At 37.6% G+C, this 18,820-nt stretch overlaps 1 protein-coding gene and 1 long non-coding RNA gene across 2 annotated transcripts in view; one reads left to right on the forward strand and one right to left on the reverse strand.

Annotated features, from left to right (window-relative positions):
- LOC140233928 (uncharacterized) overlaps positions 1 to 4,855 on the forward strand; it is a 219,178-nt gene extending 214,323 nt beyond the window's left edge. Inside the window, 1 exon segment of the mRNA XM_072314017.1 lies at positions 1,064 to 4,855. Within this exon segment, the coding sequence (XP_072170118.1) occupies positions 1,064 to 1,362 (299 nt within the window). The 3' untranslated portion in view covers positions 1,363 to 4,855.
- A 2,225-nt stretch (positions 4,856 to 7,080) lies between these two features.
- LOC140234108 (uncharacterized) lies at positions 7,081 to 16,864 on the reverse strand. Its single transcript, XR_011901577.1, has 3 exons — positions 16,530 to 16,864; positions 15,757 to 15,992; positions 7,081 to 8,860 (listed from the first exon to the last, which is right to left on the reverse strand). It is a non-coding gene; the product is annotated as an uncharacterized lncRNA (long non-coding RNA).
- Positions 16,865 to 18,820: the final 1,956 nt, after the last annotated feature.

The following is an 18,820-nucleotide window of genomic DNA, read 5'->3' on the forward strand; positions in this document are numbered from 1 at the left end:
TGTTGTGGCAGATGTTGGCATTTAAAGGGTACTGTGCACATGCACATAGTGTGTGTGTGTACTTTCTCAAGTTGCAGTGTATATTAGTGGGCATACAATAGCCAAGGGGGTAGGGAACAATGCCCCCCCCCCCCCCCCCCCACACACACACACATTCATACATGTACACACAATGAAAACACATGAAACAACCAACACACAGCATGCCTTTATGCATCAGCTTTCCATTACCCATTATCAAACACACGTATTTACGGTTCTGATATTATTACTGCACACTTACAAGTGTGTGGCATGTGTACTACTATTGAAGCCAATGCATGATTCCTCAGATAGAAATTTAGTCAAAATCAATCTATACAAGCCCATATACAATAGATGGCGTTCGTAATTTACTATTATTAGAACAATCCTCGATGGCATTCGAAAACACTGGGAAAACGTGTCCATCATTATTTTGTAGCATACTGCATGCAGAAGTTTTAAAGTGCACATTATCCAAGCATATCTGCAGCCTACCCCACTTCCCAGCCAATTGAGAATGGGATTTGTAGTAAAACATTCCCAGCCGTTCTTAAATCACAGCCTTTATTATTCCCTTCACTAATGAGCATACTAGTTGTATCTGTATGTTTGTGTGTGTGTGTGTGTTTGTACATGATGTATATTACACTATCATATAAGCGTATATCCAATATCCAGTGTAACTGCATACAATGTCTACCTGGGTACAGAACTACTACAATTGTACATGGTACAATATTGTATATTAACACAATGGCATGGTGCCTCCAATATTTGCCAGTAATTTAGTATTTACCACGGATTAACAATCTAGTACATGAACTTGTATCTAGTGTGATCATTATCAAATTCTGCACTTCATATACTGTATTCAAGCTTCTGATACTATCATATGTTTATGTTTTGTGATTTTCATATTCATTCCTTCATGAATGATCGCTTGATTTTATGCATGTTATTTAAGAATGTTATGGTGTACTGAATCTGATAGTCAAATTTACTCTACCTGTGATCATTTTGTGACTTATCTGCAATTTAGGTGAGAGAGCCTCCACAATGCGCTCGCCATCCCCGACGGGGGGCTACTCGACCAAGAAGAAGGTGACGGGGCGGAACACCACGGTGTCGTACGACACGCGCACCAGCCCGGCCGGGGGAACCCGCGGCGAGGTCACGGTGCGCACCGTCACCGAGGAGGAGCGCACCGTCACCATGCCGACCCACCGGCGCACCACCTACTCCCCGCGCTCGGAACTCAGCTCACCGACCGCGGCGTCGTCGGCGAAGAACCGCAAGGCGTCGTCTGCCAAGAACTCCAGCCGCGGCTTTCGATTCTAAGGTGAACGGGGTCTGAAACGCGGAGACTAGGAATCAATCAACTTTTGTCTTGTAAGGTGGAATAAAAGGAAACATTTTGTAAACTGAAATCTCTATAAAAGGATGACCATAAAAGTGTTTTTTTGTGAAACATACCTTCCCAGCAACTCATGACTAAATGTCTTAAAAGGACACACACGAAAAAAAAAAGAGAAGCTGTAACAGTACATTCTGAAAATTTAGTCTTGAGTTTCTTTGTGAGGTATTACTCAGTCTTTGATTGGATGATCTTAATGCTTTCTATGCTAAATCAAACAGATATTCATGTGTACATCATCGTCTGCCATTCCTTTTAAGAGCAGATGGAATTCATCATTTTGTCAGTGACTTTGTGACATCCTTATCGTCACAAGGGTAAGAAGAGTGATTTTTCGTCTTTCAGAGAAGTTCGATCATTATGAAAGTGTGAGTGTACATGTACATGTATATGATTTGAACCAAAAAACAAAAACAAGCAGAAACACGATAAACTGTGCATTTTGTGTGTATATATTGGTCTTCAACGAGAGTTCCATAATGTTGCCCAGTGTTTGTCTGTTTGTTTTCTGTCTGAAATTAAGAACATCTTCAATGAATGGATTGTTTGATTTAAAAAGAAATAAATGTTGTGATGTTTTGAGTGTTTTGTGTCATCATTCGGATGCCGAAACCAATAGTTTACGTGCATGTGTACAGGCTGAATTGATATGAGTAGGATCTGTTTCCTGACTTTGAATCGAGAAGAAAAGTTTTTCCTGCATGTGTGAAGAAAAAAAAAATTGTGACAAGATTACAATTATTACTGCCTGTTTAACAGAACTACTTGGCACATGCAAAATATCTGCAAGGTACTTGTATACTTGTACATTTGCATGATATGTGAGATGATAAGGATGGAAAAAAAAAACACACAATGAAAATGAATAATTGGGTGTTTGTCACTTGTCTCGTCTTATGTTTCTCTTTGTTTGTTTGTTTGTTTGTTTGTTTGTTCGTTTGTTTACCCTGTTCAAGTGGTCACTGCAGTTCTATGCAAGACGTTATTGGGAAAGAAAGAAAAAAAAAAGAAGTGTACAAAGGCAGGAATATGACAGATGATGACATTTTCTTCCAGTTTGAATTTTTTTTTGTATGTTACATAATTGCGTGATCATCCGGTCTACAATATGCTTTCCACGAATTAAACTTGTACTTTGTTGTGACCGTCAAGACAAATGCGTTAATTGCCATCATATTTCCAATGCAGTTTCTATCACATGCAGACTACCCTATAAGTCTGTTCAAAGCTTGACTCCACGAGATTGAAATGGTTAAAAAGTACTTAATGTCATTCGTTACTGTGAACAATTACGTATCGTTCGTGCTGTGTCTTGCATCCTTTTTCTATACACACAAAAGTGCATTATACCTGTGCTAGACATTTCAATGGGAAGGTCACATGTATCCATGAAGGAGAATAAGGAAGTGCCGAATCATTATACGGCCTTAATATTGAAGAGGAGATAAGGTGGTTGGTTGGCCTGTAATATTATTTACACAAAGAAACGCATTTCATAATAATAAAAAGAAAGAAAGAAAGAAAAGAAGCAGGAGTGTTGATATCATGTTACAAAAATGAAAAAAAAAGTACTTATATCAGAAACAAATTATGTAAGATTCCAAGCTTAAGCCACGCTGTTTGCTAGCAAATTTTGAAGATAATGGAATATTTGAATAGTATAGTAGATGACAAATGAGTTACTTTCTGTCATGTTTTAGCTTCAGAGTCAAGCAATTATAAGTACTTGCCATCTGCTACGGAAAGTAAAGATTAAAAAAAAAAAAAAAAAAAAAAAACCGGCATCGAATGTAGACATAATGGAAGTATTCATTCTTTGAATTCCTGGGGACGAATTCCGGAGCATAATGCTTGCATTTGTCAGTGTTCTGTTGTCATTTTTTTTTAATGTGAAAATGTAAGCCGCTGAAGTTTGCGTGATGTTTCAGGACTGAGACTTAATGGGGACAAAATGTCAGTTTCTGACGTCACGAAAGCTTTAGTGGGCAACAATACGGGAACGAGTCGCCACTCGGTGTCGGTGTAATCCTTGACTTGCATGCATGGAGCAACTGGGGACTTGTTCCCTGTGCGCAGTGTCTTGGTAAAACCGTCCGAGTGTGACTCTGACTTGATTACATTGTATTCACGAACAAGACAGATGGGTTACACCAGAAAGTTTAATAGATAGGATGTGTCGTCTTAAAAGTATTTCTTTAAAACATGCCTTTTGCTGTTCTCTTAGTTTCTCTTTTTATTTTCCTGCCCTCGTAATAGATTTGAAATAGATCTCGCAGCAAACAAAAAAAGTACTCTATAAAACTTTTAAATTGGTGATTATCGGTGTTCTTTATGTCTTTATTATATAGAATATATAGAGAAATGATTTTTATCAACTTGTGTTTACTACTCTCATAGCAATATAGAGTAAGAATTTTTCGTGAAGATCAATGTATAGATATTTTACATTATATTCCGAATCCAACTGTCAAATTGGTGGAGAATGCTTATCTGAAATGCTTCAGATGAAGAAAAAAAAATATGATAATTATTCTAGCTGCAGCCATCGTTGCTAAGTGCAAGAGGAAACAACTGGGGACTTGTGTTCTTTTGTGCTTTGCAATTGATGTGACTGATCATCGAGTACAGATGGGAAAACTTGGCGAGCATCCCTTTGAAAAGTGGGGACATTTCGGAGGGGTCGTTCGTCGAACTATACCATCTGTGCTCCGTAGAAAGGGAGGATGGAAGTGGTCCAATTGGCCAAGGAATTCACACTTCTTGAAGTCTCTGGTGGACCAGGAACTTTGATTTTTCTGGGGACAAAAAAAAAAAAGAGTTTCTGATCTGCTAACGACTTCTTGATGTCAGAATTCAGCTTCCTTTGCATTATCCACACAGTGGACTTAATACACATACATGCTGAATAATATGGGTTGACTGCCATTGTCACCATAAATCCACAATGAATGAGGATGACTGTAGATGAAAATAAGTTTTTAGCTTTAATGATTACTTTAATTTGTGGCTTTTCTGAGACTAGTAGAAAATTATCATTTTTAAGAATGAAAGGGTATATCATAGTGTTTTGCAGGTGCTTGGAGAGCAATATTATTTTTTTAACTTTTATTTCAAAGTCTTCTTGTTTTTTTTATGTGGACGAGACAAAATGTGGACGTACTGTGATGTGTGTTTATCTAAAAATGGGTTGTATATTTTTCTTTTCTGAGCAAGAGAAGGAGAAAAATAAAAAAGAAAATATTTGTATGGCTTCAATCTTGGTACTCCAAAGTGATGGTTATTGGGTTTTTTCCTGAGGAATTTATATGATTTTTTTCTTTGCTTGAATCATGGCGCTCTATTCTGCTATTTTCTCATATGTTTTTTTTTTCTGCAAATGTTGCTTAGAATAAACGATGGAGAAAGGCTGCTAGACTAATGAAACAGCCCCTTTTGTCTTATTTCTTTGTGATGTATGTCTCAAAAGATGTATTTGTAGCGGCTGTGAGACTGTGAGGAAGAAAAGAGAATCTCAGAGAGAGAGAGAGAGAGACAGACAGAGATGAAAATTTGTTGTCACCCGGTGTTCAAGCATCAGCATTGGTAGGGACAAAATAATTGTAGGTAAATGTTCATACAATATAAGCACCAGTGTATATGTTTATGTATATATGTATATAATGTATGTATATATATATATATATATATATATATATATATATACATACATATAAATAATACATACATATAGATGGATTATTATATAGACGTATTTTAGTCTAACATCACATCGCATCCTGGTTGCTGATGAAGAATGTGATGACTATTAAACCTGTTTGGTGTCTTGTTTCTTAAAGGTGCGTTTTCCTCGCCAGGATAAAGCGTTTTATATAGATCTATGCCATTTTAGGTTTTTATCACACACACACACACATATATATGAAGAGTTTGTTCCCAAAAAAACCCCCGATAAGTCCATATTTGCCAAATGAAGATATTTGCGATTAAAGGTCAAGAAAAATAAAAAGAAAGATAAGAAAAGTTTTGCTTCTTTCAACCATAACTGCAAAAATGTACCTTTATAATGTACACGTCTAGTGACCAATACATCATTTGAAAGGTATTATTTTGTACTTAATAACAGAGATTGTACTTCAAAATCATAAAAAATGGACTTATCGGTTTTTGTGAACAAGCTATCCATGGATATATATATATATATATAATATATATATGAAGGGTTCGTTTGCAAAAACCGATAAGTCCATTTTTTAAGACTTTGAAGTACGATCTGAGTCATAAAGTACAAAATGATACCTTTTAAATGATATATTGGTCACTACATATAAAGGTATATTTTTAAAGTTATGGTCAAAAGAAGCAACAATTTTCTTATTATTCTCTTTATTTTTCTTGACCTTTAATCGCAAATATCTCCATTTGGCAAATATGGACTTATCGGTTTTTGCAAACAAACTCTTCATATATATATATATATATATGTATAATGTATATATATATATATATATATATATATATATATATATACATATATATATGATATATATATATATATATATATATACATATTTAATCATGATTTATATATATATATATATATATATATGAAAAGTTTGTTCGTAAAAAAAACGATAAGTCCATATTTGCCAAATGAAGATATTTGCAATTAAAGGTCAAGAAAAATATAGAGAATGATAAGAAAATTTTTTCTTCTTTCGACAATAACTGCAAAAATGTACCTTTATAATCATTAATGTAGTGACCAATACATTATCTAAAAGGTATTATTTTGTACTTAATAACAGAGATTGTACTTCAAAATCATAAATACTGGACTTAACGGTTTTTGTGAACAAACTATTCATGGATATATATATATATATATATACAGGTATATATATACACATATATATATATATATATATATGAAGAGTTTGTTTGCAAAAACCGATAAGTCCATATATGCCAAATGGAGATATTTGCGATTAAAGGTCAAGAAAAATAAAGAGAATAATAAGAAAATTTTTGCTTCTTTTGACCATAACTTAAAAAATATACCTTTATATTTAGTGACCAATATAATCATTTAAAAGGTATTATTTTGCACTTTATGACAGAGATCGTACTTTAAGATCTTCAAAAATGGACTTATCGGTTTTTGCAAACAAACCCTTCATATATAATATATATATGATATATATATAATATATATATGATATATATATATATATATATATATATATACACGTATATATACTATATACTTAATAACAGAGATTGTACTTCAAAATCATAAATACTGGACTTCTCGGTTTTTGTGAACAAACTATTCATGGATATATATATATATATATATATAGGTATATATACACATGTATATATAATATATATATGATATATATATAATATATATATGATATATATATATATATATACACAAATATATATATATATTCAATCATGATATATATATATATATATATATATATACATACATACATATTTCAACCATTGTTAACAAATATCATTTTCTCTTCATTTGGGATGAAATGAATGTATTGTGTTAAGTTTTGTCATGAGTTATTTGCCACCCCAAGCAAATACATAACAGCGATACACAGTTAGAAACTTCTTACAGGGTATCTTTTTCATAGTTATTATTATTCCTGTAATTTCCACCATGACAACTGTAACAGCTATGGTACAAAGATGACCATATCACAGGAAGGGACAACAACGGGGGCTGGTAAAACATTGCAATGTGTACAGCTAATACTGAACATGTGTGGCTTTGCCTCGGGGTTTGGATTTCTTTTTATTGACATCAATCTACTTAAAACAACAAAATATGCTTGCCTGTCGGGAAGCTCGTAGCTTTGGTCGTCGACAAGATTAAGGTCATTTAGATAACATGCTTCACCAGATGAAAGGATAGTTGATGCGAAATGGCCGTCATGTACAAAAGACCCATGGTGACTAATTATTGCGACTTGTCGGAACTTTTCCTGGCCAACTTCAACAATTTGTGACACCATAAGAGTGTGCATTATTTTTTCAGTATCTTTCTTTACTCGCTGATTCTTTATTTGCAGATCAACACTCTAGGTAATGACAGAAACTTTTCAATTTTTTTTCGCACTCTCCCATGGCAGTTTGGTTGGCAACAAATTTCTTCAGACATTTCTCTTCTTTCAAATTCCTCTATTAGCAAACTTAATTTACATATTTTATCTCTCCAGTGGCTTCGCAAATCCAAAAACAGATGACTTTCTTCTTCGGCCACATCTGTTGACAGCAAATAGTTTTCGCAAGTTTTTACGTAACTAATTCGAATATTTGTGTCAATTCTACATTCTTTTATAACAATATCCATCCACTCCCAAGCATCTCCGACTTGACCTGGTGCTATCCCTATAGCCGTCTCTGCTTTTTGGAGAGTTTGTACAATATATTTTCTATCCGCATTACTCAGTGTCATTCCAGTTTGAACGATTGCGAGGGAATTGTAAATGCACTCTTCGAGTGATGTCTCATCATTAAGCATTAACACATCCCCATCTCTGTTAATTCTATTACATTTAGCTCGAACCTGGCGTATTTGTAGCAAAGGATTCATCACTGCTTCAAACCAGCAACAGTGTTTACACCTTATCCTGTGAACGATTTCAAAAGTTGCTTGTAGGATTGTTTCGTCAGATAAGATGTCTGTGTGCTGTAAATTTATTTCGTTTGGTTTCTTTGGCTTATTGTAATTGATTTTAACGTATGGCTTCAAATGGTCTGCCAAGTCCCAAGATAATAGTCCTGACCAAAGCGGAGATGTTTTGAGGAGCACTTGAATTGCCTGCAAAAACTGAGGTCTATAAAGATCGTTATCAGACTTGCCATCATACAACCTCATGTCTTCCAGCACGCATTAAAATATATTATCTATAAATGTTATGAAGCTTTCTATTTTTATTACACATTTGTCTCTACTCATTTTTTTCTTTAAAATGTCTTCACTAGTCTTTCTTGATAGAACACATGTTTTCCTTGCTCGCACAATTTTCAGTTGAAGAATAGAATACCCGCTGTCAGCAAGGGGAGTCCGTTTACTGGACACTGTCAATACAATTATGCATCGTAGAGTGTCCGTAAACTCATAAACCGTGTCTGAATGAACAAGAAGGCTACCAAAAGAACTCCATTCCTGTACTTTTCCTGAATAATATTCTCTACATATTTTTGTGATATATTGCTTTGTGCATACAAGCAGCAATGTTTCATAAAAAATCTACATGTCTTCCTTCGTCCACGCCCTCTTTTGGGAGAATCCGAAGAAGTCGAGAACCCAGATCTTGCCTCACGGCCAAAGTGGTCTCGAAGCTGACGTCCTGTCTCGTCTTGTCGGTCACCCTCTTACGCTTCCTAGCGGTGACCCTGAGTGATAACGAGAAAACGGTTTAAGATTAAAACAGGTAGGCAAATAAGGCAATAAACCTTACAACTGCAAGAAAACCCGATCTCTTCCCACCTCCCTGACCTGACTTGAAAATAATTATATGGCACGAAAATTATGACCTTATTTTACAGACACCTTCAGCATTGGTGCGTTCGATCCCCATGGTCAAAGACATATCCCGAGCGCATTCTAGAAATGAATGCGGCTTGTGAGTCTGGTCGAGTCTGGCGTATCTCAATGTCACCACCAGGGGCAGATCCAGGAATTCCGTAAAGGGAAGGCGCATTTACAAAATTAAAAGGGGCGCAAATGACCCCCCCCCATTTTTTCTTTTATTTCTTTAAAAATGATAAAATAAAGAGGGTGCGCGCGCCCGGTGCGCACCCTCTGGATCCGCCACGGACCACTAATACTGTCAATATTACTTACTTTATTGTTTGCATTTATTTTGACTCTCGAGTGAAAATAAAGGAGAGTTGCACTACTGTAAAGAATCTATCTAAATTAATAAAACAAAATGCGTAATCTCTTGTGATACTACAGCATACTGAGTATGTATGGTTGTATGCACAAATCATAAACCTCAGTATATTGATTCCGTCAGGTCAGCATGAACATGGTTTGACTTTGCTAACGAAATCGTGGGAATGATATTCAGTTTTTGTCTCGTGTGAAAAAGAATTACGGCAGTACTGTAAACATGCAGCATCCGGGTAAACTGTTTTGGGGTCATGTAACATTCACTATCCATTGATATAGAAACGATAATAGCATAGCTATTATAGATGATCATGACAGAATCGGGTAATTCATCCATAATATTATTTTACACGTATTTACACAAAGATTGTACATAGTTTTGTTTGAGATGAGGTTTCAGATTTTCTACGTGTTCGATGATTATTTTTTTTTTTTGATAATGAGAAGCCTCTCATGAAATATGAAAGAACATATAATTCTAAAAGGTATTGAGTTCATTGGATAAAAATTGGTTTTGAAAGGACCGACATATCCAAAAACCAAACGATCTAAATAGAAGGTGGGACCTACCTTTTATTTGGATTGCTGTGTTTTACTTTGCTTTTGGATATAATTATGGCTTTTTTTCCAATTCAAATAACAAACGCTGGGGAAGGGTGATTATGAGAAGTATGATTGTTTGGGGCTTAATTTTAAAGGTCCTATTTACCTTTGGGAACAGTGATTTCAAAAATATTCAAGATATCACATTTGATGCATATGTGTAGGTCTGTTGTGTCACAAAACATCCTACTATACAATTTTTTGTTTTGTTTCAGTAAAGCCTAAAATATCAGGAGATATCAGTGTTTTTCTCAATAAACCGTAACTGTGAACGGTTTAGTCTGGAAACATTCTTATTATAACTATTCTTCACATTTTGAGTATTTAACAACTGATTATACAGATTCAAATTTTTACAGTGGTTGTTTCAATCCGTGGCTCACATTTTAGAACTATTTTAAAGCACTAATGCTGGGTTTTTGTTTCATCTGCAAATGGTAAATCATGCCTTTAACAAGGGGTAATTGTCAAGGGAGGTAATGCTCTGTGGTAACTATACTGAAAATGCCCAGGGAAATTCTGAAATAAGTGTTGACGGTATAAACAATTAAATACGTCGAAGAAAAGCCTATGGGCCTATAAACACGACTGGTGGCAGTGATAGGCATTGTCGAACTAGACACAGTATTCAGTCAATGATTTATCCGATATATATATATATATATATATATATTTATGTAGACATAATTATTGGCGATATTACGGTTACTCCTAATTGACTTTTATTTTAATAGCAGAACTTAACCTGAATAGTGGAGGGGGGGGGGGGGGTGGGGGTAGGGGATTGCCCTTGTATGTGGGGAATTGTCCAAAGGGGAATTGGCGTTGATGATAGCCCTAAGGCCCCAGTCACATAATGCTCTGCGTCCGGAGTTACGTCCTGCGGACTCTCGCGGATCCCTTGCCGTCACAAGAATTTTTTAACAAAAAAATACGGAAAAAATGCAGGCGATACGGACAGATACGATCAGATGCGGACACCTGCGTCCACTTGCGGATAATCTTACGAATTGACACCTTATTTGTTTTTTCGACTTGCGTAAACTTTCGAATACTTCTGAATACTTGCGGAGAGTTACGCTTAGTCACAGATTGTTGTGAATAATCATGGACAATGTGGTTTTCTCTGACGATCTCTGCTTAGTTACGATATTATGACAAGAAGGTTATCACATATCGGACTGTCTTATATTGTACATTAGGGAAAAGCTGAAGTTATGTCATGTACAACTTGTGAAGACTTTTCGCATTCCTTTAATTTGTTTCACAGCAATAGGGAAAAATGAAATTTTTAATTGTAAGTTTGAATTGATGTTGTGCAACTCAAACATGAATATATACATCATCAATGTCCAGTGTATACATAGCATAATTATTCCATAAATAGAATGTAATATAGATCGATAAGTTAAACAATAGAGTCGGAACAAATACATTACCCTCATGGAATAGACAATCTTGCAACACCCCTGACCTTTTGGAGCAGGGGGGCGTAGCATCCCTATGAAAAATAAAAGCTTGGGGTGCTTCTGCACCCCCAACTTTTATCTTTTTTACAGGGAAAATTGTTTGTTTCTTTTTTTATAGAAAATTGTCCAATTATCCCACCCAAAGTGTGCATCAAATCACTGAATTTCATTTCTGAAAATGTAAAATCTCCATAGCGTGGGAGGCGTGTCCCCCTCCCACACAGAACAAGCTTATATAAGCACAGACAGCACTATTTAAGCATTCCCATTGTCCCTGGATATTTACTTTTCTTACTTTTTTGTTGACATTTTTTTTTTTTCAAATATGCTACCTGAAGGGCTCACTAGATTGCTGAATTTCAATTCTAAAAATGCAGAAGTTTCTTTATTTAGGGGGAGGGTACCCCCTTCAGGGGAGCGTCGATGGAGGGGGCGGGGAGCAAATATTTCCAAGATCTGGATTTTTTTTTTGGAAACTGTCCCAATCTTTTACCCAAACTGTGCACCAGTCAATTCTGAAAATGCGAATACCCCTACCCACGATATTTTCCTGTCTATTCTAGAGTATTCAAAGGCTCCCTCGTATGCAGGGGTGCGGGGCAGTTGCCATAATATTGCCCCCCCCCCCATAATTTTCAGGATGTCAGAGATTTTCTTGCTTTTTTGATGGAAAACTGTCCAAATATTTTACCGAAACTATGCAAGGAATTGTTGCAGTTCAATTCTGAAAATACAATATCTCTCTCGCGTGGGATGGGCATAGCCCTCCCCCTTTTAATCCTTTCCCATGGATTTAGTATATATCTTTAGATTGACATATTTCCGAATGATTATTTCATCAAAGTCATAAAAAGATCTGTCATTTCAGTTCAAAAAATGCAAAAGTTCCCTCGTGTGGGAATAATATCCTCCTTTCATTTAGGCCTTAACCATTTCCCCGCTTAGTTCTCCTCCATAGACTTTGTAGCAGTACACTTCGGGTATTGATAATTTCCCAAATTCCATCAAAAATTAGTTTACGAGATAATGACACATGAATTCCAAAAATACCACAGTTTCCTCGTATTAAATGGCATCAATCCTGGAATAAAGATATTGGGTGGGGGCTGTGCAAACACATCACTTTACCCCCACCCTCTCCAGCCCCCTACCCCCCCCCCCCAAAAAAAAAAAAAAAAAAAATCCCCACGATCTTGCTAACTGTCCAGATATTTCACCAAAAGTGCATCATATTGTTTAATTTCAATTCTGAAAATGGAAAATGTCCCTAGCGTGGGAGGGATACCCCCCTCCCACACTCTACCCCGTTAGGCCAACTTCCAAATACACTTAGTATAGACTTATGAGAATGACACTTTCGGAATATTTCATCAAAAAGTGCGCATCAGATCTGTCACCAAAAGTTCCTTAATTTCGGAAGGGGGATGTCCTCTTTCAGTTTACTTTTATTCCCCCACTACATTTAGTAGCTTTATTCTTCTTTATTTGACGTTTTTTTCAAATATTCCATCATAAATTACTATAATTGAGTATAAACAATATATTTTTATTTCAATCCTCAAAATACGAAGGCTCTCTCGAATGGGAGGGGTAAGGGACACCCCCTTCCAAAACCCTCCCCCATATGCTACTGTATATCTTGCATCCACCCCATGCATTGATTATGGCTATGTAGATATTTACATATTCCACCAGAAGTGTGCGCCAGAAATTCCAGATCTTTGAATTGCAATCATAAAGATGCAAAAGCTCTCTCATGTAGAAGGGGGATACATCCTCCCATCACATCCTTCCATCGCTTGGTCGCCTTCCATAGATGACTTACTATCGTCTGATACAAATTTCAGGATATTCCACCAAGAGTGTGCATCAGATCGTTGTACATTGTATTTCAATTCTATAGGCCATGGGGTGAAGCGGAAAAAGAGGCTTAGAAAATGGGTTTCGTTCCAGCAACACTGGCACTACTTTTTGAATGCGGAAATGTGATGTTTTGTACATCCTAAATATACAGTAAAAAGTTCTCCTCGAAATATCCTGTAGTTTTTGCGAAAATCCATATTTTATAAACTTCGACCAGCAGCCCAATACACATATCGTAATGGGGCTGCGGATTGTAGCATTTAGGATCATGACAGGATAGTATTGCGGACAAACGTCAACCTTAAATCGAAAAAAAATTTTTCAATTTGAAGACTTACAAGTAAGTTTGAAGTATTGACAACAGGGTTCGTGCAAGGTTTGGTTCTACAAATAGTCATTTTCTGTTCAAATTGATTACTTAATATGACTAGGTCGAGAGGAATCTGGGAGAGCTACGCTGAATTGACGGTCAGCGCAGGCGCACACATCACTGCGCACAAATTTCGAAATTATTGACTGGATATATGATGTCTGTGTGCGCATGCGCTGGCCGTCAATTCAGTGTAGCTCTCCCAGTTTCCCCTCGACCGAGTCACATTTAGTCATCAATTTGAACAGAAAGGAACTATTTGCAGAAGCAAACCTTGCACGAACTCTGTTATCAATACTTCAAATTTATTAATAAGTCTTCAAATTGAAGATTTTTTTCCGATTTTAAGTTGATATTTGTCCGCAATAAAATATCCGTCATGATCCTCTATGCTACAGTTCACAGCCCCATGACGCTATGCGTATGGGGCTGCTGGCCGCAGTTATGCGTATGGGGCTGCTAGCCGCTGTATAGTTCCCATAGTGTTTCTAAGCTGAAATACATCATTTTGTAAAGCACTGCTTTTAGCCATATAGTACCTAGAAAAAAAAGTGAAGTTTTGGTTTAATAGTTGCATAATATCTCATGTTTCAGCTTTTCCTGATGTGTATCAGAGGTCAAGGCAAATGCCTTATATTCTGTTCAAATACATGTTATTAATCAAATGACTAATCATTCAAGGCAAAAAAAAAAAAAAAAATCTGAGCGTTTGTTTGTGTGTGTGTCCGCGTGCATGTGGGAGAATCTTATTGTACACACACACACACACACACCCTCACATGCACACACACATAGTTATGAAGATACCCAAGTGTATTACAATACTATTCTACATGCCTTGGCCATTTATCACATCAGCATCATAAAAAAGATCATCATAAACATGAACACACACATGATATAATACATGCATTGATCAGTGCATTACACATACACAGGTGCATAAAAACGCTGACATATTATATACACTCACACGCACACATACAAACTCATTTACACACATGAGACATTACTATTAAACAGATCATATTGTTTATCAGTAAACATGTTTTTCTTTTCTTCTTCTTAAGAAGCTTTAACATATTTAGATTACATAGCAATCACCTTGTTCATGAAATATTTATACAGTACTTTAGAAAATTTAATCTTCATAAGATTTCCTGAAGTTTTCATTGCTATCATTAGGTTGGTGGGACACTACCTCCTTTCATGTAAGATAGCTCAAAGTGATAATCAGTCAAATTTTCTAGTTTTAATACATTTTCTGGAACATTCCATGGTCCAAATATCCTTGAAAGGGTGTAAAAGTTTTGAAAAATGCCAATATATAAAATAAAGGCAATATTATAGTTTACCAATTCATGAGTGAAAACTGCTGGATTCTGTATTGGAGGCAATGTGTACCTGAAAATCTTGGAGAGAATAAAACAGGTTTGGCATTAAAAATTATGATAACATTGCAATTAACTTCCAATATCAGAGGATCTGTGCAAACCTGACTCAACTTATGCACAATTTTCATTTGGCTGGTATTAGTTTTAGCAAACTGATTTTGTACTCACACCTACATTGTACTGACCTTTCTACATGAACATTCTGTTTCAGTATTAATAATAGTTACATATTTTTTTCCCCCAGAGTGGGAGAAACAAATTTTAATCGTAGTCATTCAGTTTTATGAAAAAAAAAACACACTTAGGAAAACATCTTTGTTCTTAGAATAATTCAACCCTAATCAAATCATAATAGTGGGCAGAAATGTTTGCTAAAGGGCAAACAATCACATACTGAGGCAAGGAGTCAAAACATGTTGCATAAACATTGGCATTCAAAATACAGGAAGCAATCTGTATTACAAAGACATTTTATCATGCACAACTTTGGTAAGATGTCAATTCTTGAACATTAATCACATTGACCAAAGCATTGGTGCATATACAGTACATTCTGTTGTTTCTGAACTTTGCACTGAAGTTCTTTGTGTATGTGTGTCAATGTTTCAGTGGTGTATATATATTGCTCCATTTCATCAAGGACAACTTATAGTAACATGACAATGTTTTCATGCTTCAATATTAATCATACTGACCCATTTCCCTTGGCAAGTAATGAGCAGGTTGACTCTGTTGCAAATGATGCATTTTACAGGCAACACAGCAGAACCTGAAGAGCTTCCAGAAGAAAATCTTGATCTTGATGTGAGCGTCTTAGGGGAGGAAACAGATGCTCCTGCTGACGGACCAGGCTCCTCCTTCAGCTTTCGTTTCCTAGCGAGATTCAAGCGTTTGCTATCTATAAACCTCTTGTAGCACGTTTCATGGAATCCTATTTAATACAATGGAGAAATGAACAGCAATGATTAGCCGTTGGATTTTGTTAGGGGGAAAAAAAAAGGCTAAAACGCTAGGGGGAGGGGTTGAACATTACACTCAATATATCATTAAATGTACGGTAGACTATTGACTGCCAATATTTGAATCTTGTAATTACCAATAGGCCCTAGTACTATGCCAGGTAATCATTACACCTCATGATCATTGCCATCATCAACTACTTCAACTTGTACTTGCAGTGCAATTACTGATTTTAAATGACATCTACAGCTTTCAGCACCTGATCACATGCAATATCAATTATCATAATTATGAATACAACTGCCTTATCATCATTAATACTAGTAATCCTTGGCCTTTCACTATCACCGCCACCCAGTGCCACTGCTTTATAATTTGGCACAACATAATGGTAATCATATGTTTTAGGGAGTTTAATTGTTGAAATTATGTCATTATTGTCATTGTTGGTTTTGTAGGTATTATGGTACGGGCCTATGATGAAATACCTAACTAAATTATTACTCACCGAGTGGCTAACGGGACTTGAAGCTGAAGGCACCACCAGCAGGAATGGTAGGCGACCGTATCAGTAGTGGAATGCACTAGGGCACCAGAAAAGGTGTAAAGTGTCCTTGTAGGTTGTATTGCACTTCCCGAAATGATAAGAACGAATATGGACTAACTCCGAATGCACTAAGGGTGTCCGAAGACGACAGTGTCCCATAGAAATATGTACAAAATATCCAGCGGCAGCGTGGAGTATCCTCCGAGTGCCGCGGCTAGCACAAGCGAGGGTAGAGTCGATCCACCGCTGGAGCGCTGGATAGAAGAACTGCACGGTCCCTAGCTGGTTGTGGTAGAGTCTGCACACCACAGACCACGCGCTAGCAGGACAGAAGCAGCGATGTGATGGGACGCAGATCGCGTTGAATGCAGCGATGTTACGAGGCGCCGATCGCGTTCAGATCGCGTTGAATGCAGCGATGTAACGAGGCGCCGGTCGCGTTGAATGTAGCGATGTTAAGATCCCCAGGTTGGAGTGTAGCCTGAAGTTAGGGCGAGCCGCGATGTGAAAAGGCAGCGAATGTCGCGGAGTGTAAAATCCGAGGAAGCGTAATATTCCGTATGGAGTATAATCCGTATGAAATGACCGTTCACGGCGCGAGGTATCGTCAGCGCGAGAAGACGTGGGAAGTACATACGGACGTAGTATGCGGACGTGAGTGACTCCAACGATTAGGACGCGCTCTCGGGATGAAAGCTAATCGTGAAGTGAGGAAGCGTGGAAAATGAAACAGCGAAGTCGGAGAAAACATGTCACGGACAGGAGCTTTGAGAGTGGTAATTGGCTGATGAAAATGCGCAGCTCGTCACTAATTGGTAGCTTGTTTCCGTGACAGCAAAACAAGAGGTGTGTTTCTGAAAATCCGACTACTGTTGGAATGTGAAATACGCGTACCTCGGCACGATGACAAAAGCGAAGAATGTAGTGCGCACCTGTCGTGTGCCGGCGCACAAAGAAAGCTCGCGTGGATGTTGACAAAATACTGTGGCCGCCAGACAGCGTAATTTACAACAGCCAGAGTGCCAGACAATATGATACATAGATATAGAAAACCGCTACATTTAGCCCCCTTCCAGATCGCTAGTAGACAAGTCAATGAAGTGAAGACTAAAAACAAGCGATCGATATGAATGAAAGGTAAACAAAGTAGAGGTTGAAAATTTCAGGTATCAAAATACATGTATTGAACGTAACGTGCTGGCCAGCGTACTTGCCTACCGGTGCGGGTCGTCCGTGTCGGCTGCTGCGGCTGTGCTGGCTGTGTTGGCGTAGGCTGCTGCTGCCGCTGCTGCTGCTGCCGTGGTGTAGTGAGCGGGGCGCTCGGTGTGGTCGCCGGAGTTCTGGCGGGGACAGGTGTAGGCTGCTGGACCGGTGCGGCTTCTAAGAAGGCGGCCTTTAGGCGGTCGATTGTGACAGTCTCCCTCTTTCCGTTGACCTCCAGTGTAAAGTGCTTGGGAGATCGACGCAGCACTTTGTATGGGCCAGTGTATGGTGTCTGTAGAGGTCGATGTACACCGTCCCGTCTGACAAAAACATGCGTGGAGTTGTGGAGATGTGTAGGGATGTGAGATGTGGTGTTCTGTTTGCGTGAGTGGGCTGGATGTAAAGTAGACATGTACTCACGTAAACGATGTACATAGTTGGCAGGATCAACTAGGGTGGTAGTGGTGGCTGGGGTGACCATCTGACCAGGTAGGACTAGAGTCGTGCCGTATAGCATCTCAGCTGGTGTACATCCAATATCCTCCTTTATGGTAGACCGAATACCAAGCAGAACGATGGGGAGAAGTTCATACCACTTGTCGCTGAGGTCGTGGGCTTTCAGCGATGATTTGAGCTGTCGATGAAAACGCTCGACAAGGCCGTTAGCTGCTGGGTGGTATGCAGTGGTGTGAATGTGAGTCGTGCCCAGTGTGTTAGTGAGCTCGTTGAAGAGTGATGACTCAAACTGGCGACCTCGGTCTGTGGTTACAGTAGATGGAACATGCAGTAGGTATTATTGGTACGGGCCTATGATGTAATACCTAACAACTCACCGAATGGCGAACAGGACGACAGGACTGGGCGGCCGTGATTTGGCAAAACAACGTATCTGAAATTTTGTGGTTTTTCAGGTTTTTGGCTTATCAGATACATTAAGCCATTTTCTAACATCTGTCAAAATTTCAGCTCTCAAAGTGATATTGATTTTTAGAAAAATGCATTTAAATTTCAGCGATTTTTCAAAATAAGTCCAAATAATTCGGCAGAAC

Source organism: Diadema setosum, chromosome 10, assembly GCF_964275005.1.
Source record: "Diadema setosum chromosome 10, eeDiaSeto1, whole genome shotgun sequence".
Lineage (NCBI taxonomy): Eukaryota > Metazoa > Echinodermata > Echinoidea > Diadematoida > Diadematidae > Diadema > Diadema setosum.